The sequence below is a fragment of the Thamnophis elegans genome, chromosome 7, assembly GCF_009769535.1.
Source record: "Thamnophis elegans isolate rThaEle1 chromosome 7, rThaEle1.pri, whole genome shotgun sequence".
Lineage (NCBI taxonomy): Eukaryota > Metazoa > Chordata > Lepidosauria > Squamata > Colubridae > Thamnophis > Thamnophis elegans.
Window position 1 is genome coordinate 412,966 of NC_045547.1, and position 23,695 is coordinate 436,660.

Consider the following 23,695-nt stretch of genomic DNA (forward strand, 5'->3'; position numbering starts at 1 on the left):
GACTGGGGGGGGGGAGTCCCAAGGTGTGGGAGGGTCATTATGATGTGGACTTACATTTCTCGAACCATCCAAATGGATTGAGGAGATTCTGAAAAGCCACCCCCTCCCTCAAATGCTGGGCCAGGGGAATGTCGGATGGGGGGGCTCGAGGGGACTCTCTAGCCTGACTCCTGGTCCCCCACCCCATTTCTTCTCCCCTCCCCACCCCAATTCCAGCGCAAGAACCAGCAGAGCCTCTGAAATGACACTCCGCTGCTTTTATTTACGAATAATACAGGAGGTGACTGTGGGGCCTGGCATGCATGAACATTACAGCATTGGGAGGGAATCCCGGGTTGGGGTGGGGGGAGGGCTGCCCCCCTTCACAGCCCAGATCCTCTTCCCCAGAGAAGCACGGAGGCGGCTGCAGTGGGGGCCGGAGAGCCAGCACTAGAGGGCCAGGGGCTGGGCAGAAGGGCTTGGACTGAGGCTGCCCCCACCCACACCGTTGCAGCTGGATTTGGTCCCTTGCAGCTCTGTCCACCTGGGCCCACCCCCTCCCTCCCCAGGCCAGCAGGAGGGCAGCAACTCCCCCTCAGCTGCCATCCAAGGGCCCCCCCTGAGGCCCTGGAGGCTGGCTCCAGCTGCACCTGCCGGGAGAGGCGCTGTGCCCAGGAGGGGGAGACCGGCCAAGGGCCCACCTGCAGGCTGGAGGCCAGGCGCTGGGGGAAAGCCCAAGAGGGGCATTCATCCCACCCACCCCCAATTCTGCCCACCAAGTGGAGTCAGGCACAGCACCGGGCGAGAGGCCTGATGTGCCGCCAGCAGGGCAGCCCGAAGGACAAGTCTTGGGCCGCAGCCAATCCAGGGGCGAGAGAAGAGGTGGGCACGCTGGTGGGCTTCAGCAGCGGCCCCTGGCAAGGGGGCCCGAGCGGTCACTGGCCACTGCTCTGGAAGTTGTCCTCAGTACAGCCGCTTCTCGTAACTGCAGGGGGGGCAGAAGGGAGAGGAGGAGGAGGAGGATCAGCCCCCATCCGGCAGCTGTAGGGGGAGACCTTTTCCCCTGAAATCAGTCTCCCAAAGGGGGGGGGAGAAGCAGGGAGGGGGGGGAGGAAAGCCCCAGGGTGCCATGCAATCCCCCAGCTCTCCTCCCGAAGGGCTTGCTGGGACTCCCAACCCTCACCAGGGAAGTTGGGGGGGAGGGGGAGACAGCAAACCAGGCGGGGAGCCAAAGGAGGGTGGGGGGCAGCAGAGACAGCTCACAAGGTCAGTATGAGAAGCTAGGGAAAAGGGCTCCTGTGGGTCTCGGACCCTCAGCCCATAAGAGAAAGGTCCCTTGGAAAGGAGCCACGAGCCCTCCCAAAAGAATTCGGGAGCCCCTCCCAACACCCCCCCCCCCATGACCACAAGGGACGAGGGGCACCAGGCATCACAAGGAGCAGAGCTTGGGCTGAGCCCCTGCCAAGGGAGCCCACCCCCGGCCAGGCAGGCTGGGGATAGAGGAGGCATCAGGTCTGGGCAAGGCAGCACCCACTTCGCTCCTTCTTCTCCCTCAATCTCCTGCCCCCTCCTCTTCCCCCCCCCCCAGGCAAAGCCACCCTGGCACTCCTGAAATCACCAGCCCCCACTGCAGATGGCACTCCCCCAGCTCCCCCAGCCACAGGAGGGGCTCCTGGCAGAGACCAGGGCTGTGGGGAAGGAGGGCAACTGGCCAAGCAGGGCAGGGGACGGGCTGTGCAAGGGGCCCAATCCACCATCCTGTGGTGATGGGCGGAGGGCAGCACTGACCCCCATCCAGAGTGGCTCGGAGTCAGTTACTTACATGGCAGAAACGTAAAGCTACAGGAAGGCAGTGGGGGGGGGGGGCGGGGGGAAGAGAGAGAGAAAGGGACAAGGTCAACGTGTTCTCCTCCTTCGAGGCCACCGTCACCACACCAGCCACCGGCCTGCTTGCTAGCTGCCTACAGCATGCCCAGGGGCCCCAGCGCTGCCCCACTAGCAGAAGCCCCTCGGCTTGGCCTTCAGCCCCCCCCCTCATCCTTCCTGCAGCCCTACGCCAGAACTCACAGCCACCAGCACATAGCAAGGAAGAGCCTGTGCCAGGCCAGCTCGGGTTGCCATGAAGGGCGGGTGAGGCCCCTGGGGCTCCCCTGCAGGGCTCTGGCGTGCCTCCAGAGGGTCCCTCAAGCCCCCCCCCCCCTGGAAGGACAGCCCCGAAGCTGCTCACCTTCAGTGGGCACTGAAACAGGGGCAGCTACTGGATGACCAGTCAGGGTTGGGAGAGCCAGGTTTGAGTTTAGGGGGGGGGGAGACTTTGGTCAGGGTCTTTCTCTCTCTCTCAAACCTCCCTCCTTTTACCCAACTGCCACACCCCTCAAAAAGGATCAATGAAAAAGACCCCCCCCCCCCGGTTTCCTGCTCCTTTGCACAAGGCACCCACAAGACAGGCTGCTTCACGGCTCTTCCTAGGCCCCCAAATCCTAGATCTAGGGACTTGGGGGGGGTGTCAGCCAAATAGAGGGAAGCTGGGGCACCAGGAGGAATAATTAAAGGGCTCCCCCCAAGGACGCAAAGGTTTTGGGGTTCTCGAGGTCTCTTCCTACAGGAAGCAGAAAAAGGAGGGGCAGAAAGACACCCCCAAAGAGCTTCCTTTTATAAATGGCAACCGTCCTCTGCCCCCCCTCCCCCAATTCCACTTGGGGAGGAGGAAAGTGGGACCAGGGCCAGCAAAGCCCTCCCTGCAAACCCCAATTTCTCTGCCCTGCCAGGACCTGCCGGCCCTCCTCGGCTCTCCGGGTGGCTTCTAGCAATCCCCCCTCCAAACGCCACAGCCCCGATCTTGAGCCTGGGGGCCAAAATGAGGCTGTCCGAGGAGGAGCCCGGAGCCCCCGGGGGGAGCCAAGCGGAAGGCGCAGGGCAGACCTCCTGCAACGGGAGCTCCCCCACCCCCAGCAGAAGCTCCTTGTGGGGCCTGATGGGCTTTGGGGTCCATGTGCTTCATGGTATGGGATATGTAGTGCCCATATGGAGAAAAGGCCTCGGGACAAAGTTCCCTAGATTTTTACTCTGCCCTTGGGGGGAAAAAACGTCACCAAAAGCCCCCCAGGTTCTCCAGGAAGGAAGGACAAAAGAGGAGGGGATGCAGTAACTGGCCCTGAAGACTTCCTTCTATCCACAGGGCTCTCCAGCCCCCACCCCCCAAGCAGTTTACAGAGTCAGCCTCTTGGCCCCCAGCAATCCGGCTCCTCATTGACTGAGCTCAGTCAACCTGGAGCCGGTCAGGATCGAACTCCTGGCAGTGGGCAAAGTCATCCTGCAATCCTGCCCTCTAACCACTGCGCCACCACAGCTCAGAACTCTCACGCTTTGATACCCTGTGCCGTTTTTTAAATTCTTCCCTTTCAGCCTAACCCCACACCGACCTCTGCCCCCTTCTGAGCACGGCTGGAGAAGAGACCGGGGGGTGGGTGGGGGTGCCACTCTAGCCGCCCCCTCTTCCTCCCTTTGGTGGGGTGAGGGGAGCCCACCCTCAGGGGGTCTCCCTCCCTGGAAGCTCTGCATGCAGGGGAAACGCCAGGGCCTCCTGGGGCCTTGCAGGGAATCGCCCTGGGGGTTCCTGAGCCCCAAAAGACGCTGCCTGAAGGGCCCCCTAAGGACGCCTGCTCAGCCAGATGCCCCTGCCCTGAATCGGGGAGCCCCGGGGGGGGGCAGGGGGGAGTGCCAGCTGTCTTCGAAAAGGACTGGCTGACGGGCAGCCGAAGGGAGGCTGAACTGATCTCTTCGGACACAGGAGGGGGGAAGACCGGAGACCCTAAACGGCTGGTATAGGGACAGGTGAAGTGCCTGGAGGAGGAAGGGGGGGGGGGAGGGCAGGTGTGCAGGTGCCCCCCCCACCTGCCCTTCCATCTTCTGAAAGAGACCCCCCCCTCTCCCCCTGGGCCTTTTCCTCTGGCCAGACTGAATCAGGCCCAAGGGGGACGGGAGGGGGCGCCTCTCTCTCCTTGGACCTCAGGCGCCCCGCAAGCGATGCTGCTCCAGCAGACCCACAATCCCTCTGCAGCTGGAGGGTGTGCCTTCCACACAACAAGCGCAAAGCAGCAGAGAGCCACCGGGGCCACTAGGCCCCCCCCCCTGGCCAGGGAAGGGAAAGGAGGGCGCCCCCTGCAGGCCCTTGTTCCAAGCGACACGGGAAGGCAGCAACTCTGAGCATCGGCCAAGGCAAAGCCCAGCGGGCACCTTTGCCTTCAGCCCCCCCCCCTTCTGGTGGTCAAGCAGCAGCCCCCCCCCGGCTATGTCCCAAAGTGGGGATCTGGGCGAGAGGCAAGGAGGCCCCGCCCACTCCCCTTCAAGCACCCAAGGGGGGGGGACAAGGGTTGTTTCTGGGGGAGGGGGCTATTCCCCCCCCCCGAGGCTGGCAAAGGCCTGGGCACCCTCCAAAAGCCAAAGGGAGCTTTTCCCCCTGGTCCTCCACTCACGAGCCCCCGGCCTGGAGGGGGGGCAGAGGAGGGCTGTGCACAATGGGGCCCATGCAGTGGGGGAAATCTAGTGCAGGCGCCCAGAGGCACCATCTGGGAACAGGTATTCTGGGTGGGGGACAGGACAGCCTTGGCAGCTACTGGGGGGGGGAGGGAGGGAGGGGGAGAACGAGGGGGGGGAGCAGAAGGGCACGGCGACCCATTGCAATGGACTGGTTTGGGCATGGGGGGGAGAAGGGGCAGGGGGGGGGACAGCTCCTTGGAAGCAGGGGAGGGGGGAAGGGGGTTCAGGGCAGCAAACCAGCAGAGAGACTTACGAGTGGAGGCCATGGACCCCCCCCTCAATCTGGGCTGACATCGTCCTCTTCTCAAACTTCAGTTCCCCTGAATACATCATGGAGCTGGGAAGAGAAAGGGGAGAGGGGCTTAGCGGGGCTTCCTTCTCCCCGAAGCCCACCAGGAGCTCTGGGCTTTGTGCAGAGGGGGCACGGGGGATACTTGAGGGGTCTGAGCTATAGCAGGCTCAAACTTCCCAGCCACCTTGGAGACACAGAGAGAGTGAAAGAGACAGACAGATAGAATGGGGGGGGGGAAATCAATGGACCCCTGTCTAAGGGGGAGCCCCCAGCCAAGGGCCCCAAGCCTTGGGGGGGGGGGCAGTGAGCTTTGGCAACATACGTATGGATGGAGGGGGCAACACAGGGTGCAAAGAAAGCTGACCCGTTTCATGCTGGGGAGGGGGGCAAGAAGGGGAGAGACAGCCTGGGAAGAAGAAGTGGGACTGCTCCCCGCAGGGGCCTTTGTGCCCCCCCTCCTTCCCAGGCCAGGCTCCTGCAGAGAGGCTCTGCCTGGGGCCTGAGAGAGGCTGCCTGGATTTCAGGCCACCCCGTTCTCCTTGCATTTCCATTGGGGACACTTCTACGCTGGGGCCCCTGCCACAAAGGGCCCCTCCCAGGACCTCCTGCTGCGGGAGGCTCCCCCTCCGCCTCCCTGGGTGCCCTGCCGTCCCCGACGCCTCCCTTCGTCTCCTCCCATCTGCGGCCGAAGGCGGCCGCCCCAGCCCCGGGGGTCCCAGAGGGGAGACCCCACCCCATGGACTCACCGCAGAACGGAGAGGCTTCTGGCGCCAATGTCCTGGCAGCCGTGCTGGATACCAGCAATCAGGTATGGCACAAACTTGTGGATGGAGCCCTTGTCCTGGATGGAGCCGGAAACCCCCTGTGCCACCTTCACCTTGTCCCCCTCGCTGCAAGGCAAGGCAGGGGGGGCGCTGGAGGGCAGTCTGGCCAGCCCCTCCCCTCCCCCCCCAGATGCGGTGGGGCTGATGGGCCAGCCATCCCAGGGCAGCAGCTCAGCTGTGGCACTGCTGGCAAGCTAGGAACCCTCCCTCCTGAGCTGGAGCCCCCAGGCCCTGGCAGAAGAGCCCCCCCCTTTCGCAGGGGCTCTCTTGGGGCAGCCCCTCCCTTTCCTCCTGCTGCTGTTGCCATGGGGGCCCTTCCCCCCTCCCCTCCCCCCCCACCTGAAGTAGCGTTTCTGGCTGCTGCGGTTCTTCTCCATGGCGTCCAGGGAGCCCATCCCCCGATACTTCTTCAGCCGCACTCCGTCGGAGAAGAAATACTCCCCGGGGGCCTCTGTGGTGGCCGCCAACAAGGAGCCCATCATGACTGGGGGGAGAGGAGAGGGCTGGAGGTAGGGCTGGGGGCCACAGCCAGGGGGCCCTGCCACTAGGGGGTGGGGGTGGGTGGGAGCCCCCTCAGGCCAAGCCTCCCTCCGGCCGGGGTCCTGGGGGCGCTCGGGGGCCAGGCCCAGCCACCCTCTCCCACGTCAGCCTCCAGGGACACGGAGGAAGAGGTGGGGAGAAGCCCCCCTGAGCTGCGCTGAGAATTGGGGGGGGGGCTTCAGGGCCCAGAGCGAGGCATCACGAGCTCAAGGGGAAAAAGCTCTTCCCATCCAGAGGTCATTTTCAAAGGACGGACATTCAAGGCCTTCACTCAAAGGAGGCCCGCCCTCTGCTGGCGGCCTGTATGCACGCAATGCCCGTTGGCAGAACAGGAGAGAGCATGCGAGCGCACGCATGTATTGTGGCAGCACTGATCCCCCTGTCCCGGAGCACCATGGCTCAGGCCTTTCTCCCCCTCCCCCTCCCAGGGGAATCCCCCTCACCTGTGGAGGCCCCCAACGAGAGGGCCTTGACCACGTGGCCCACCGTCTGGATCCCGCCATCCGCAATCACAGGCACCCCAAACCGGCGGGCATATTCTGCCACTTTGTAGACTGCGGTGCCCTGAGGCCGGCCGCACGCCATCACTGAGGGAGGGAGAGTCATAGGCAGGAAGGGCCCACCGAGGGTCCGGCCCAGCCCTCGGGCCCCCCGGCAGCTCCAGAGAGCCACCGGCTGCAGCCAGGGAAGCCCAGGCGGCTCTGAGCGGAGACCCAAGGAGGAAAAGAGGGTGATTGCGTTGCAGTCTCCGGGCACGGGAGCGCCAACCTTCCCAGCTCCTGGAACGCTGCAGCCGGTGCCCCTCCAGGCTCCGCCCTCAGGGCCCACTGCCAATGGCAAGAACGGCCTTCTGAGCATTTCACTCGGCCTCGCCCAGCCCTGCTGACCGGCAGACCAGTCGGGAGGTAAAGGCCAAGAAAGGGGCTCTCTGGCCTTTGCTGGCGGGCAGGGGATTTGGGGCAGCCTCTCTTTCGCCTGCTGGCTGGGCAAAGGCCGGCCCCAGAGGGTCACCAGGGCTGCCTGGGGGCTGCACGGAAGGCTGAGCCCAGGGGGGGCCGCCTCCAGGATCCCGGGGAGCACCTGAGGAATTCGGAAGCTGCTTCCTCCGAGGCACAGGGAGTGTCCACCCCAGACTCACCTTCCTGTGTGATGCAGATGGAGCCGCAGCCCATGCCCACACGCAGGGCGTCCACGCCAGCGTCGATCAGGTTCTTGGCCTGGGCAGCTGTCACCACTGTGCATCCCGTAGGACAGAAAGCAGAAGGGCCCGTAAGACCCCCCGAGCAACAAAGGGCCTCCCCCCCCCCTCAAGGGCCCCCGGAGGCCACTCTAAGGCTCCCTTCTGGTACAGAGGACAGACACCCCCCCACACACACACACTCTGCAGCCTCCCTGCCCCCCTTTGGGCACAATAAAGCCAGAAAATGTCAATGCAGGAATTTCTGCGAAGTCACTGAGTGCAGAGAGCCAAGAAGCTCTCAGGAGGCACTTCCAGAAACAGCTGTGCACAAAAGCCCCCCCCCCTTCTCTCTAGGCGGAACCCAACACTTTCTGCGCGTCCTTCTTGCACCAAAGGGACACAACGGCCAAAGGAGGCCACTCCGGTCCCTATCTAACCTGTCCGTCCATGCGTTCATCCATCCATCCTTCCGTCCATCCATCCATCCGTCCATCGGTCCATCCATCCATCCATCCATCCATCCAATCCATCCATCCATCCAATCCATCCATCCATCCAATCCATCCATCCAATCCATCCATCCAATCCATCCATCCATCCATCCATCCATCCATCCAATCCATCCATCCAATCCATCCATCCATCCATCCATCCATCCATCCATCCATCCATCCATCCATCCATCCATCCATCCATCCATCCATCCATCCATCCATCCATCCATCCATCCAATCCATCCATCCAATCCATCCATCCATCCATCCATCCATCCATCCAATCCATCCATCCATCCATCCATCCATCCATCCATCCATCCATCCATCCATCCAATCCATCCATCCAATCCATCCATCCAATCCATCCATCCATCCATCCATCCATCCAATCCATCCATCCATCCATCCAATCCATCCAATCCATCCATCCATCCATCCAATCCATCCATCCATCCATCCAATCCATCCATCCAATCCATCCATCCAATCCATCCATCCATCCATCCATCCATCCAATCCATCCATCCATCCATCCAATCCATCCAATCCATCCATCCATCCATCCAATCCATCCATCCAATCCATCCATCCATCCATCCAATCCATCCATCCATCCATCCATCCAATCCATCCATCCAATCCATCCATCCATCCATCCAATCCATCCATCCATCCATCCATCCATCCAATCCATCCATCCATCCATCCAATCCATCCATCCATCCATCCATCCAATCCATCCATCCAATCCATCCAATCCATCCATCCATCCATCCATCCATCCAATCCATCCATCCATCCATCCATCCAATCCATCCATCCATCCAATCCATCCATCCATCCATCCATCCATCCATCCATCCAATCCATCCATCCAATCCATCCATCCATCCAATCCATCCATCCATCCATCCATCCATCCATCCATCCATCCATCCAATCCATCCATCCATCCATCCAATCCATCCATCCATCCATCCATCCATCCAATCCATCCATCCATCCATCCATCCATCGGTCCATCCATCCATCCATCCATAGTTGCAGACGGAAAAAAGCCTGATGCCGAGAGTTTTTCCTCTGACCGTGAGAATTCCCACGGGGGATTTTCTAAACCAAGGGAGGTTCTGGGAGGAAACCCGGACTCTGCCAGGGGATCCAATGATACCTCCGCATATACTGGCACTTGTTTATAAGCCCATCGGGGGATCAGGTGACCCTTGAAGTTTCAGCCAAAACACGCTGTGAAAAACGTGGGCCCCCCCACGGACAAAGGCCACCCACATTTTTCATGGTACTTTGGTTAAAAATCCGAGGGTCGTTTCATCTGCCGAGAGGGCGATAGGTAAGCGGAGCTACTCCTGGACTTACAACAGTTTCTTTAGGGACTCTTCAAAGTTACAACACTGAAAAATATGACACGCGTTTTTACGACCGGCAGCCCCAGGGTGACGTGGTCACAGTTCAGACGCTCGGCGGCCGCTTCTTAGTTATGGGCCCCCTCAGCTGGGGAAGCAGCCTGGAAGCAAGGGGGGACCCCAAAGGCCATGTCCCCCCCAGGCGCTCACCATTGCCCCCCACGACCTGCAGCTCCGGGGCTTTGTGCTTGATGTAGTGAACCATGTCGATCTGGTAGACGGAGTTTCCCTGAGAGGAGTCCTGGGGGGGGGGGGAGGAAAAGAAAGGACCACTGGGCACCCCACAGAAGCACAAGGCAAGCGGGGCTGCCTGGCCGCACCTACCCACCAAGGGCAGAGAGCAGCAGCCCTTCTTCGGGTGCCAGGCCAGGGTGCCAGCAGACCATGCCAACGTAGCCTTGAGAGGGCCAGGACGGGAATCCCTCCCCCGGAACAGACCAGGCTCCTGGCTGCAGAGTTCTGCCTGCCTTAAATCCAGACAACCCAAGAAGCGGCTGGCGGGGGGGGGGATGCAGGAGGGGCTTCCAGGCCCTAGACTCGTCCACCTGAGCAGCGGAAGGGGACCTCCGTGAGCCTCACAGGCGGGAGCAGAGCTCAGCCTACATTCCGGGGGCTCCTGAGGGGACTCAGGGCAAGCTTTCAGCTGGGGGGGGGGGAGGCTTAGGCCTTCCAAAGGCTGCTTTTTGGGGAGATCTTCTGCTGCCAGGGATGCCAGATTCGCTTTTAAATGGCCTTTTGGCTTCCCTTGTTTTGGGGGTCCTGAGCAAAGGAGACGAGTCGCCCGGGGGGGGGGAGTTTCGAACCCACCAGCACCACCACGTCCACCCCGGCCTGCACCAGCAGGTCCAGCCGGTACTTGTCGTCCTCCCGGGTGCCGATGGCTGCCCCGCACAACAGCTGCTTGCGGGAGTCCTTGGAGGCCAGAGGGTAGTCGCGGTTCTTCTTCAGGTCCGTGCGGGCGATGATGGCCACCAGCTCATCCACCTCGTTGACGATGGGCAGCTTGCCTGCAGGGCAGGAGGGCCAGGCGCTCGGTCAGGCCACGCCCGGGAAGGGGGGCGGCCTCCCCTCCCCACATCTTCCAGGAGAGGGCGGGGCAGCCTCCGAGCCCCCCATACCTTTCTTGCTCCGCTGCAGGATCTCGTTGGCCTCCTTCAGGGTGACGCCTGCTGGGGCCACCACCAGCTCACTGCGCCTGGTCATGACCTGCGGAAGGGGAAGGGGGGCGGGGCTGCAGCCGGCCTACTCCGCCCCTGGATGGCAGGATGCCGGCGGCTGATTTAGGCAAGGGGAGGACCAGGCCAATCAGGCTGCTTTGCGATTGGGGGGCAGAGAGTGATGAGGACAGCGCCTCCTGAACTGGGCTCAGCAGGGGCACCAATCCAGCCGGGCAGCTGCCCCAGAGGAGGAGCTGGCTCTTGCTAGTCCCCCCGTCCCCCTACGCCAGAGGGCTTCTGACCCCTGGGAACCCTGGGGGGGGGGAGGGTCGCTGCCTGACCTCACTGAGAGGGGTGTTGTAGTCCTTCTCGGACAGGAAGTCGATGTCCCTGGAGGTCACCATCCCCACCAGCTGGCTCTCCATCTTGCCCGTCTCCGTGATGGGGATGCCCGAGAAGCCGTGCCGGATCTTGGCCTCGAAGACGTCCCCCACAGTGTGGTTGGGGCTCAGGACCACCGGGTCGGTGATGAAGCCTTGCTCAAACTTCTGTGGCCCGAGGAGGAAGAGGGGAGGCCTTTTCTGCAGAGCTGGCCCTCCCCCACTTGCCCTCTCGGCTCCCCTCCCCGCCCTTCCCACACGGGGCAGCCTGGCAGGCGGGTCTGGGGAGGGGGCTCCCGACGCAAGGCCAGCCCTCTGCCGCCAGCGTCCCTGGGCTTCTCCTGCAGCCCCAGCCCATCCCCCAGGCCGGACCCCACAGCGCCAAGGGCCCCCCTCACCTTGACTTTGCGGACTTCGTTGGCCTGGAACTCCGGGGTGCAGTTGTGGTGGATGATCCCAATGCCCCCCATCAGCTGCAGGGGGAGAGAGGTGGGAGCCCTGAAGCCCCAAGGCCAGCCCTGCCCTCTGGCCCCACATCCCCATGTGGGGGACGTCTTCGAGGCCAAGATCCGGCACGGATCCGGCCCCGGGAGGAGCCGACCCCTGGGCAGACCCACAGCAGGCGCCCCACCAGCCCCGCGAGAGGCTCACCGCCATGGCAGTGGCCATATCTGACTCGGTGACGGTGTCCATGGGGGAGGAGATGAGGGGGGTCTTCAGGGTGATCTTCCGGGTCAGGGCGGAGGTCAGGTCCTGCAAGCAAAGAGGGTCAGCCCAGCCTTCTGCCAGCCGGGGGCGTCCCGTTCCCCCCGGTCCTCTCCCAGGCCGAGCTGGGAGGCTCCCCCGGAGAGAGATGGACACAGATGGGTGAGCAAAGCCCGTTCCCACCCTGGGAGCCGTGCTGGAGCTCTCAAGGCAAGGGAGCCGAAGAGGACAGCCGGGGCCCCCTTGGACGGGCTCCCCAGAGGCCCCGCGGGAAGCCACCTCTGCCAGACTCACCACTTCGTCTGCCGTGAAGTCGATGAAGCCGGGAAGGATGAGAAAGTCACTGTGGGGAGAGACGGAGGGCTCACCCGGGGCCACAGGCAGCCCAAAGGGGAAGCGGGAGGGACACCAGAACAAGCAGCCGTGGTGCAGTTTACAAGGCCGTAAAGGGCTGGGGGCCGTTTCAGCTCATCTCCCCCCCCCCCAGCCTGTGCTTTGAACCAGGCCACAGCCGGCAGCTGCCCTGTGATTTCCCTGCTTCCCACGGCGTTTAACACACCCCCATGTTTTCTATCTACTGGGTGGTGTTCAAGGCGGCGTCCCCTCTGGACTGGGGATCCTCCAAAGGGCTTTGAACTTTTATTTAGCTTTCCAACAGAATTGTGCAACAGAGTCCATACACAGGAGAGGATGCCAGCAAGCCAGAACAGAGTGTAAATCCTCAGCTAGATCAAAACTGCGGAGGTTTCCGTTAGAAAACAAAGTGGATCCAAGCCAGGCTTTCAAACCCCGGAGGAAGCTTTCCCAAAGCCCCCCACCCCCCAATTCCAAGAACTCTGCATCGCCCCCTTCTCAATTTGACCACATGCTCAGCTTTAAGGCAGAAAAGCAGCCCACCTTCTCCCTGGGCAGCCCCGGCCCTCGCTGATGATGGGCAGACTTCCTTGGTGCAGGGACCAGGGGGCTGCTCCCCCATCCCTGCAGGCACACACACACACACACACACACACACACACACGCGCGTTTGATCAGCCTGGCTCAGCCCCCCCACAACCTCCGGAAGAGCCTTTGCCACAGCAGCTGACCCATGGGCACGCCCAGCACAAGCGAAGGCCTTTGGGGCAACACAGCCTGACCCAGATCAGGCCCTCCTTCCCACACACACACACCAGGATGACTGACGGACCCCCCAGGCTGGTGTGAGTGGGCAATTAAAAGCTCACCCGTCCCCCTCAACCCTCCAAGAAGCGGCTCTGGGGATGCCACCTGCCAAAAACTCCGTGCCCCGGAGGATGCCAGGCGGTGCTCAGTCATTAAGCATTAACCGAAGGCTGAGAAGAAGCCGGGGGGGGGGCAGCTCAGCAGGTTAAACAGCAGGTTGTTTAAACCTGCAATTAGGGAGGGGCTTAATGGGGAGGACTGAGCCAAGCAAGAAGAGGCTCTCAGAGAAATTGGGACTCTTTTCCTGAAGCAATTTAGGAGACTTAACCATGAAATAGGAGCCAAAATGTGGCTCCGCAGAGCAGGGAGGGGCTATGCAGCCCCCCCCCTCCTGGGTTCAGGATTTCAAGAGAGCAGGGGCCCAACTCTGCAGGGGGCGTGTCTGGGGAAGGGCCCCCCCCACTTCTCTGGTCCCTGCACCCAACCGCTCTTGCGGCTCAGAGGAAGCGAATTTTAACATTGGTTTGTCAGAAGCAAAACAAATTTCCGTTCCATTATGAACCTTGCTTGGCGGAGCAGAGAGCACCGAACTGAAAGTGAAAACAGAGGAGGAAGCCGCCACATAGTCGGCCTTCGGAGGGGCCCCCAAGCAGACGGAGGGCGAAGGCCAACCGGGGAAACAGATGTGAAAGGAGCCGCAAAATCAGCAACACAAGTTAGAAAACTCCGGTTGCTGGAAGATCCACCCCGCACTCCTGTGTGCCCCCCCCCCCGCATCTCATTCCCACCCTTGGGGAAACCCTTCCAGCTCCTCCACGCCTTCTCTGTCCCCAAAACCAGGGCCAAGGAAGGGAGGCCCCCCGTCAAAAGTTTGCACAATTCCCTGCAAAGCTAAGAGGACCCCCAGCCTGCCTCTCCTCCCCCCAACTGCTGTGGTTCTGTGGCTGACCCTGCAGGAGACCCGCCTTCCAAGATGCCGCAGACGTTCCAGCCAGACCCCCTTTGTGCCACTGCATCCTCCTGCAGGAAAGCAGCCCCTCGGGAGGAGGGCGGGGTCCCTCCTGCACCGCCAAGCAGGCTCAGGGCGCACCCCGACTCCCTCCACACACGAACCCTTAAGCAGACTAAGCGGGCGCTCAGGGCACCAGGCCCAAAGGGGGCACCACAAAGTTGAGAAAGAAAAGGAAAACCAGTGAAAATCTGTATAGGCTCTACAGGTGGGGGGGGGGGGCACCAAGATCTGTCAGTGCTTAGGACACCAGTGAGCCTTAACTCACATGGATGGGATGCCACAGAGGCAGGAGGACCTGGGTGCCTTTGCCAGCCTCTCCTGCCCACGCTTTGCAGGGCACCTACGGCTCACAACCCTTCCTGCACAGGCCCAGCATCTCAGGAAAAGGGGCCGGGTCAGCAGAGGACCCCCCCCCCCCCGCTGCCTGCCTGGATGGGGTCAGCCCAGAAACAGGAGACGGCCAGGGCTTAGCTAGAGGTCTGGGAGGGTTGGAGGGGTGAGATGTACCATCAGCTGAGCAAAGGGGGGGGGAGCTTCGGCCCACTCCAGCCAAGCGGTCCTTTCCAGGGGGAGAGCTGGGCTGCCCAGGCGGGTGGGCGACCGGTGGCTGCAGCGTCCCTTCCGCGCCCGGCCTCGTTCGCCCGCAGGCCCTTGCCCGGGCTCGCAAAGGAAGGCCAGCGCCCCCTCCCCCCCCAGCCCCGGGCCGGCCGGAGCGTCCGCGGAGCTTCCCTGGCTCCGCAGAGCCACGTGCGGCGCCATTTCCTCCCGGGCGGCCGCCGCTCCTGCGACCCCCGCCCGCCCCCCCCCCCGCTTACTTGTAGGTGAGCCCGTCGGCCACGGCGAAGAGCTGCTGCGCCGTCAGCCCATCCTCGGGGACGTAGCCGGTGCCGCCGCTGATCAGGTAATCGGCCATGCTGCGCAGGGAGGAGGGAGGGAGGGAGGGACTGTCAGTCTGCGCCCCCCCCCCAAGACACGCCGCCTCCCCGGGACTCCCCCCCCCCTCCCCGGGCGGCTCCCCGGGTGCTCCGACGCGCAGGAGGCGATGCTGGCTCCGCGGCTGCTGGGCGGGGCGGCTCCACCCGGCCGCCCCCGGAGGAGGACCCGGCGCTGCCTGGCTGGGAGCCCCCCCTGCCCCCCCCCCCGCGCCCCCTCACCCACCCGGCCGCCTGGGCTGCGCTCGGAAGGCGGGCGGTGGGAAGGCTGCCCCGCTGGCCCCGCCGCCCGCTCGCATCGCTGGGCTGAGTTCCTGCTGGCGCGTCAGTCCCGGCGTCCCTTGCAGCGCCCGCCCCCCCCCAGCGCCCCCCCCCACGCCGTACCTGAGCCTGGGCGCCCCCCGCCTCCGGGGAAGGAGGGGGCCGCTCCGGCCGGGAGGCGGTGGGGGCTCCGGGCAAGGCCGGCGGGGAAGCGACGCTAGTGCCCGGGTTTCCCTCTGCTCCCGCCGAGCTTCCTGGCCGGAACTGGGGCTCAGTCAGCGGACTCCGAATCAGCTGGGCGAAGGCGGCTCCCCCTTGCCTGGGCTGCCCCTCCCGGCCCTCCCCCGCTCTGCCCAGGCCTCTGCTGGGGCTCCCCGGGCTGCGGGAGGGGCTCTGCCCAGGGCAGGGGGGCTGGAGCTGCTCCCCTTCCTTTGGGGGGGGGGGGCTGCTCTTGCCGACCCTTCCCCAGGGGCCTTTCCCCACCACGCGGCTGCGGTGGGCCCATGCTTCCCAGGGAAAGGTGGGGGGGGGGAGGCAAGCCCTTCTGCCAGCCCTTTCCTGGCCAAATTCAGTTTTTGTGACTTTTGCCTTGATCAGGTTGTGGCGGCTGCTTTTCTCTCCTTCTGGGTCAACCCAAAAGAGAAATCCAGGAAGCCCCTTCCTCATTCCATCCTCCAGTGGCAAGGCCTGGGGGTTTTGCTTTGCCAGTACAGCCCAGCCCATCCACCGTCCGGCTGAGGGGGGCAGGGGAGGGGGGCAGGGCCTGGCATCTTCCCCTCTGTGTCCCAGCATGGCACTTGGTGCCAACCAGCTCCACCTCGGGGTTCATGATTCCCAGCTGACCTCCCCCCCTTCCTGATGGGCAATGGCCACCCACGAGCTCATCCGGACCTCCTGACCAGGGCATGAGAGAGAGCCAGGCTCAATTAAACGCCTGCCTTCCTGCCTCACCAGCCCCGTGACTCCCATCGGCTGAGAGTCCCTCCGGGAGGAACGCAAAGACTGGCACTGAGGCACCAGGACCACATGCCTGGGAGGGCTGAGCTGCCACAGGTTGGGGGGGGGGCTCCAGGAGGCAGGGGGGGGGGGTAGGAAGAAGCCTTGCTTCCCCAAAGGGCGACAGCTTTGATCTGGGTGCCAAGGCCCAGCGCACAGGGGAGCCAGGAGCGGCTGGGCTGGGGCCAGGGGCCGCTCTTCAGGGGGGCAGAAGGCTGCAAGCACTCCCCAGGGGGCACAGGCCTAGTCGGTGGCACAGAGCAGCAGCAAAGGGCCTTTTCCAAATCCTGGGCCAGGCAGGCCATTGCTGCCCTGTTGAATCCTGGGAACTGTAGTTCCAGGCAGAGTTGCTTGAAAGAACCCACCGCATTTCCCATCATGCTCTTGGGTGGCAAAACAGGAGACCACGCCATGCCACTCCCTCGGCCAAAGGAGCCGCTTTGGCATGAGACGCAAGGCCGGCTGGAGGGACATCCCAGCAGAGAAGCTTCAGCCCAGCCCTGATCTGCCTGGAACTGGGCTCCCCCTGAATGGGCCAGGAAGATGAGCCAGAGGTTTTCCATTCAATTCGGAACAGCTGGAGGGGACCTTGGAGGTCTTCTAGTCTCGGCTCTTTAGGGTGCCTTAAAATCCTCAGCAAGAAAAGGCAAGGCACTCTGGCGATGCTCAGAGACCCCTGTCCCTCTGCTGGCCTGGAGCCTAGTCCTACCGCTGGCAGCAATTTGGAGATCCAAGAACTGACAAGTGAGGAGCTGTGCCCCCCCCCCACGGAAGACACCAGGAGTTTGCCACCACGCAGTCCCCCTTGGTTGGCTGAAGCGAAGCCCCCGGGGTGGGCAGGTGGCAGCTGCTCTACTGTGGAGAGTGCGGAGCAAGTGGTCCAAGGGAGCCCTTGTTGCCCACAAACGCTGATGAGCTGCTGTGCCCAGGCAGAGCCTGTCCTGGTGCCCACCCCCAGCCGCTCCTCCCTCATTGAGTCCTGGCAGAAGAGGCAGCCCGGTGCCCAGGACCCCGGGATAATGGCCTCCCTGCAGCCTGAAGGACCTGGGGGTCATTGCGGATCTTCAAAATGAGGGGGGGGGAGGAATAGCTTCAGGACTGTTCAAAAGGTGCCCCACCCAGAAGGATCCCCCCATTTGTGCCCCAAGGCTGGAATTTACTGGGGCCTCCCCTCCCCCCCCCACGTGGTGTGTTGGGGCTGCTGCTCCATCTTGTGATTTGGCCTCCTGAAAAAGTAAATTGGGCTGAAAAATCCCGGTCAGCTGATGAGGTTTGGGACGTTTGGCTTCTCGCATGGGGAAAAATTAAGTGCGCCTCTTGATTCGGCCTTGAATTCGGCTCTTTGGTGGATGCCGAAGATTTAATCAGCTGATGGGATGGGAAGTAGCCCTTCGTGGTAGCCGGAACACGATTCGTCCCTGCCCTGCGCAGGTAGGCAGCGATGTGTGTGTAAGTGTGTCCATGTGTAGATAGAGGCTGGGCGGGTGTGTGTGTGTGTGGGGGGGGGGGAATCGGAGCTCCGCTCTTAAGCAGCCCGGACCTTCCAAGTGGCCCAACCGCTGAGCCTACTTCCTGCAGCAGATGGAAGCTGCTATGTCTGAAAAGATGGGGCTTCACCTGATTCGGGGCTACCCTACACCAGAGGACTCCAAACCTGTCAACCTGACTTGTGGACTTCAACTCCCAGCATTCCCCAGCCTTTCCTCTGCCATACATTCATCTGCTCAGGACTCTTAGCAGGGCTCTGGGCGCCTGCTGCCCCCTACTGGCCTAACCGAAAACCTGACTCCAACTCTCCCAGGACGCCTCTGAGCAGAGGCCAACTGGAGAAGAGTCCGTTTTGGGGGTAGGGGGCCTGGAGGGTCTTAGCTGGCCGTGGCTGGTCAAAAGGATCACAGATCTTGACCCTGTGTTCGGTGCAAGTCTACGCTCAGGATCACCTTTGGAAGAGGAGCAGGGAGGGGAGGGGGTGTCTCAGGCATTTCCCCCTCCCTTGGAAGAGGGCTCTAAGCCCCCTCCGCCCTCGGGGAAAGACATCCAGGGGAGTCCCTCTCTTCAGGCAACCTTAAACAGTTGGAGCCCTTGAGGTTTAACATGCCCTGTTTTCCATTGAGGGAGGGGCCGAAGCTGTTGCTGCCCTCAGCACTCCCTTGGGTGCAGCCCTGGACATCAGTTGAGAGGCTGCTGAAAACCGAAGGACCCCTGCAGGCCCTTCCTCTCCCCCAGCAGCCAGGAAAGCCCCGGGGAGCTTTGGGGCTCCTCCCTCCCCCCATCCAAAGGATCTACTTGATCTCCAGGCCACTCCCCTCCCTCCTGAACCTCTCCCACCAAAGCTTTTTGCCGGATTGACCTGCAGGGGATGGGGAGGCCCCGGCTGAAAGCCTGCAGATGGCAGCAGTTCATGTCCACAAACACACACACACAACCTGTTGCCTTGAACAACCTGCCTAGGTAATTACACCCCCAGGGACTCCCCAGAGCCAGCAAAACAGCCTTGGGGCCCAGCAACCACAGTGGCTGCTGTTTGCGTAGCTCCCTTGGAGGGGAGGGAGGTACCGGTGGCTGTGTAGCTCTCCAAGGCCTCCCTTCTCGGTTGGGGTGGAGGGCTGAGTTCGGGGAGGCATCCTGGGTCCTTCTAGCATCTCCTGGTCCAGCCCAGCCCAGCTCAGCCCTGGCTCCAGCTTTGGAGCCAAGCAGATGGGCTGTGGGGGGAGGGGGGTAATGGGGCAGGCTTCTGCCTCCCTCCCCGACTGCCCACGGGTGGCATCGGGCAGCTTAGGAAGAGAAATAAATAAGTGAAACTCTCTGGGAAGCTGGCAAAGCCCAGGAGGAGGAATTTTGGGTGGTTGAGACAACAGAGGCTTGTAAAATTTGGATGGCAAAAACCTCAAAGTCTGCTACATTTCAGCTAACGGGTGGGACCCCCACCGGCCTCCCCAGGGCAGCTGCAGACCCCCGGCAGGCAGAAGAGTGGGGCAGGGTGCCCCTCCCACTGCTGAGCCGCCGATTTCTGCCCTGGGCTTTTCTGCGGCTGAGCCGGTCCCTTCAGGCTTTAGGGATTAGCAGCCGCACGTCACTCCCTGTCCTGAGGCAGAAATAGCCCCAGGAGGAAGCCGCTTTGCAGGGGCAGGGCAGGGCCACCGGCCGCTCAGAGCCGATGCCCGTGGGAGGGTGCCCGGGGTGAGGCCAGGGCAGGCCTCGTGTGCCAGGGGCAGCGGGCACTCTGACCGGCAGGGGTGGGGATCTGCAATTGGGGGGCATTGTCAGGTCAGGGCATCTGCAACACCCCTCAGCCGCAAATTGTGCTGCTTTTGCTTCTGGGTGAATCACAAGGAATCACAGCAGCTTCAAATGCCTCCTGAGGTCGTGGACCAAGGCTGGGTTGAAGACTTGCGCCATGATGCCACCCACCCACCCACCCCACCAGTGGGTTGTGATCCGCTTCTCTTGGGGCCCTGCCATTGACAGAGATCACCAGATCTCAAGACCGGATTGACCTTGTGAAAAGGCTCACAGGATCTTCCAGGCCGCCTGTCCTGTTCTCCGGCCCCCTCCCGCACAGAGTGGTGACCCAGCCTGGGCCACCCCCCGCAAAGGATCAGAGGAAGCTGCACCCTCCCTCACCAGTTTGGCCAGATCAGTCTGGGGATGATGGTTGCTGATGGGATGTTCTTTTGACTGGGAGCAGGGACCATCCATCACGGGGGGTGGGGTGGGGTGTCTGGAGAAGAGAGGAGAGGCCTGGCCCTTCTCAGAAGCCCCCCATCCCTTTCCACCAGAGAGATGGGCCTCCTTGTGGCCTGGTCCAGGGCAGGGTTCAGCAGCTCTGCCCTCTGGGCTCGGACCCCCCCCCCCCCCGTCAGTGTTGGATGTGCAGTTTGTCTGACTCTGGACTAGGTGAGCCATTATTGTGTCCCCCACCCCACCCCCAGCCTCCTGCCTGGATCTAAGGAGCCCCACTCCAGGGATTTCAAAGGCTCTGGCATTGCTGCCCTCTGACCGGCCTCGCCAGGCGAGCCCAGCCACCCCCTTTCGTTCGCTCCCTGCCAGGCTCTGTTGCATCAGGGCAGGGTCTCCGTGCAGCCCCCTCTCCAGTCAGCTGGGCATCTCAGGGCCAAGGGGCCGGCAGCTGCACCCCCGTCCACAGTTGGGTGCTGTGGCCCAAACAACAGCCCCCCCCCCAGGTCAGCCAGGCAGGCCACGCCCTTTGGGCCTTGACTTGACGAGGCTTGAGGATGGGCGTCTTTGGTGAAAAGCAGCGTCCAATGCCTGCCCTCCCCTTGCAGAACGGACACATTCACACATGCAAAAGCACAGGGGGGGCTACAACCAGGGTCCTTTGTCCTGGGGGGGGGATCCACCTTGCAGGGGTTGGCAGAGCTATGCTTGGTGTGTGAGAAGCTGGCAGTGTGTGGGGTGGGGGTGGAACAGAGCCCCCCCCTTCTGATATTTCTATAGGCCAGAGGAACTAAACTTGTTTCTAACAAGTCGCCAAACTTGCCTTTTTTAATTGCAACCGGTTGCAGGGGAAACCTCCCCCCCCCAGCTGAAAATGTGGGAATTCCAAGATAGCAAATAAATCTTTTTTAAAAAAAACGTTCATCGAACCAGCTCTTTGAAACCAAAGTCTTTGACATTTAAGGATTGCTGCCTGCCTGTCTAGGGCAGGGGGTCTCCAAACTCGGCATAGCTGGGAATTCTGGGAGTTGAAGTCCACAGGCCTTAAAGGAGACCCCTGTCCTAGGATTAACTCCCAAGGTCCCCCCCCCCCCCCCCCGGCCTGAGAGTGGAATCCTGCTGACTTGCTCTTGGGCTGATTCTCAAGGGGAGCAAAGTTTCAGACCTTATTCAAATGCTCTTCGTTTAATAATGGCGATTTCTCTGTTTTCCATTCAGCCCCAATTCAGCCTCCACAGGGCGGCAGAGAAAGGGGGCATCTCCCCAATGGGTTCCTGCAGGCCTGCTGACCCAGACGGGCCCGTGGCTGCTGCTGCTGCTGCTGCTGCTGCCGCCCACTCGGCTGGACTCTCGGCAGCTTACAAAAACAACAACACGACGCCTGGAGTTTGTGCCGAGGGGTTTGTTTGCCTGGCGCTCCGTCCAGCCGGGAAGGACACGGGAGCCCAGCGGCTGGCACAAACAACCCCAGCCAAGGTTTACTGATGGCCGGGAGTTTGACCCTGCCCGTCCAAAGGGTTCACGGCAGGCCACGCTCCTTGGCACAACAAGCAGGGGGACAGTCCACGGTGTGGTTTGGGTGCTAGTGGGCTGCTCCTGGTCCACGGAGCTGCAAGGAGGGGGCTCCCAAGTGGGCTGCCTTGAAGGGAAGACCCTGCCTGTGGGTGGCCCCGAGTTCCAAGCCCACTTGCCCCCACTGTGGCTGGGCTCACACAACGTAGTTAATCCTACCACCAGCTGACGAAGGGTAACCTGCCAAGCCAAACCTATCTTGACGTAAACTACCAGTCCTATTTCTGCCTGGACTCGCATCTCGTCTGAACCCACCTTGATTCCCCCCCAATCCCTGGTTTTTGCACCCCAAACCTTCCTGCAGCTGAGCCACCGTGCAGGTTGAGGAGAGGCTTGGTGCGGAGATTCCCAAAGGGTGGGTGGGCTTGAGGTGGGAGATTCCTTTGGCCTCTGTGATTCCTCTGACTCCCTTTGTGGTTCCCCAGCCAGGTGCTTCCCTCCAAGGAGACCAGGGGCAGTCCATGCGTGAGTTAGCCTAACCCTACCCCCCCCCCCACGAGCGCCCCAGGCAGAAAGGAGGACTAAGGGCCTTGTCTCTCCCCTCCTCGTCCTGTCCTTTTACACACACACACACACACACTGCTCTGCCTCTTCCTCACTAGTCTGCCCGATTTCTGGGCCACCCATTAGGGGCCAGGCTAGCAGCCCCACATCAGGATCAGCTGTGCCAAGGACACCTGCCTGCAGCAGGGAGCTGGGTGAGGAGCTGCCGCTCAGGAGAGCCAAATCTGCACTCAACAATGACAGAAGAGAGCGGAATTTAAGGTGGGGGGGGGAGGGTGCCTCCCCTCTTACCTGAAGCTCCTGAAATGCAGAGAGAGGCACCCAGAGAACAGCTAGTCTCTCCTGGATCCATGTACCTAACAAAGCCCTCTCCGTAAATCTCAGGTGAAGCACAGCATCACACACTGTTGGGCCGGATGGTCAAACAGGGTTCCTGCCTGCGTGTGCCCCCCCCCTTGCTTGGACTCAGTGCTGAGCCTTTGGGGAGGGGGACGAATTCTGACCCCCTTCACAACAAGAGCTGCAAAGGTGGGGGGGGTCTCCTCTGCTCCCCAAGAAGGGATTCCCTCAGAAAAGGCTGGAGGGGGGAGGGGAGGCAGCAGCCACTCACTCCGGGTTTCCCAGCAGCTGGCATTGAGAGACGGGCTGCTCTCCAAGCGGCAGGATCCATCCATCCAAGGAAAATACGGGGAAGATTATAATATGCTTTCTAAATCCTCGGCCCAGCGGATGCCCAAGAGATCCGCTCCGGCAAAGGCAATCCATTTTCCCAGGGCTCACCGGGCATCGATGCCAGGGCTGCCAGGGAGAGCCGGCGGGTTCGAGCCTGCAGCCTTCCCTGTAGGGCTGGCTGAGAGGCTCCCGTTGCTTCCAGCGCCTTTCTTGCCCTCCCTGCTTGGAAGCCTCGCGCGGCGCAGAACCCCCGCGAGGCCCGACGCGCACCCATCGCCCCGCGCCCCTCGCTCCGGAAGCCACGGGCCTTGGAGGGGCCCAGGAGGGCCGCCCGCTATCGCTCGGTTGCGCTCACCTCTCGGGTTCCAGACCGGCCTGACAGAGCCGGGCGTTGTAGCGCTGCGCCGCGGTCCGGTGCCCGGTGTGGAGCGGCGCACAGCCGGCGGAGTCGAGGCTCGGCGTCCTGGGGCTGGCTGGTTCTTGCAGGGGCCCCACGATCAGGCTGTAGTCGTAGGACGCCATCGCCGCCTGCCCGTCCATGGCCACGGCCCCCTCGACGGCTCCGGGCAGCCCAGGCGGCGGCGGCGGCGGCGGCGGGAGACGCGCTCCGACAGGCATGGCGTTGGGCGGTAGCGTCCCGGAGGGTTTCCACGCCACCCGGCCCCACCCCGCCCCGCCCCACGGTCCACCTCCCGGGCCGGCAACGGAGGGAGAGGGGCTGCCGGGCTCAGTTCTGTCCGGCTAGAGGCAGCTGGCCACCCGCCAGACCGGCTCTCGAGCCCCGGGTGGGGCGAACAACAGGCAGCCCTCTGAGCATGGACAAAGTGCGAAGCCTCTCTGCCCTGAGCTCGGGCGCTCCTTTCCCACCGGAGGCCCTTCCTGCCTTGCCTGGGAACCCCCAGGGCTCTCGGGTCACTTAGGGAGGGCAGCCCCTCCCCCTCCGCCCGATTTTGAAGCCGGGAGAAGGGTTGCTATAGGACCGGTGATTATGTTGATTAGTATCCTCGTCCCGCGGAGGCTTTATTCCTTCCACGCCGCCCAGAGTCCCACGGCCGCGCCCTTAGCGCCTCCTCGATGCCCCAGCCAGCCTCCACCCGGCAGGTGCCCGGCTGCTGTCTAAGGCGCGCCAACCTCGCCTCCAGCCCGGGGATTTCGCCCCCGCGCGCCCTTTCGCTTTCCCTTGCCACGTTTCGCGGCAGGGCACCAAGGTCGCCCGTCGCCTTTCCGGCCCTGCCTCCCGGGCAGGCAGCAGGAGGCCGGCAGAGTCGCCCGGCTCCTCGTTTCGCCCCCCAAGTACCCGGGCCGTTTGTGGGGCCTCCTGGGTCCCCCGCGCTTGTAGGGCTGCCCGGGGAAGAAGGGGCTGAACTGTTTCTCCGCTTCCTTCGCTTGCGCTCCG

General features: G+C 62.7%; 1 protein-coding gene across 9 annotated transcripts; it reads right to left on the minus strand.

Annotated features, from left to right (window-relative positions):
* Positions 1–237: 237 nt before the first annotated feature.
* IMPDH1 (inosine monophosphate dehydrogenase 1) lies at positions 238–23,418 on the minus strand. 9 transcript variants are annotated; one of them, XM_032220803.1, is made up of 15 exons: positions 22,655–23,416; positions 14,500–14,598; positions 11,806–11,854; positions 11,458–11,559; positions 11,205–11,279; positions 10,768–10,974; positions 10,388–10,475; positions 10,077–10,276; positions 9,420–9,510; positions 7,313–7,417; positions 6,618–6,887; positions 5,974–6,118; positions 5,557–5,700; positions 4,772–4,855; positions 238–964 (listed from the first exon to the last, which is right to left on the minus strand). In XM_032220803.1, the coding sequence occupies exons 1-15, from the start codon at positions 22,915–22,917 to the stop codon at positions 943–945; spliced, it is 1,944 nt and encodes a 647-aa protein (XP_032076694.1). In that variant the 5' UTR covers positions 22,918–23,416; the 3' UTR covers positions 238–942. The 9 variants fall into 9 exon arrangements, with proteins under 9 accessions (XP_032076694.1, XP_032076696.1, XP_032076695.1 ...); XM_032220805.1 differs by having other exon boundaries at positions 6,618–6,875; positions 22,655–23,415; XM_032220804.1 differs by having other exon boundaries at positions 7,313–7,408; positions 22,655–23,413.
* Between the last annotated feature and the right edge of the window lie 277 nt (positions 23,419–23,695).

Bases quoted from the DNA above. Each gene is read 5' to 3' on its own strand.
- IMPDH1 (XM_032220803.1), bottom strand. From the start codon at position 22,917: ATGCCTGTCGGAGCGCGTCTCCCGCCGCCGCCGCCGCCGCCGCCTGGG. The intron at 10,277-10,387 runs GTATGGGGGGCT...CCTGCCCTGCAG, and splicing joins CCTGCAGCGGAGCAAGAAAG to GCAAGCTGCCCATCGTCAAC. The intron at 6,888-7,312 runs GTGAGTCTGGGG...TTTCCTCCTTGG, and splicing joins CATCTGCATCACACAGGAAG to GTCTCCGCTCAGAGCCGCCT.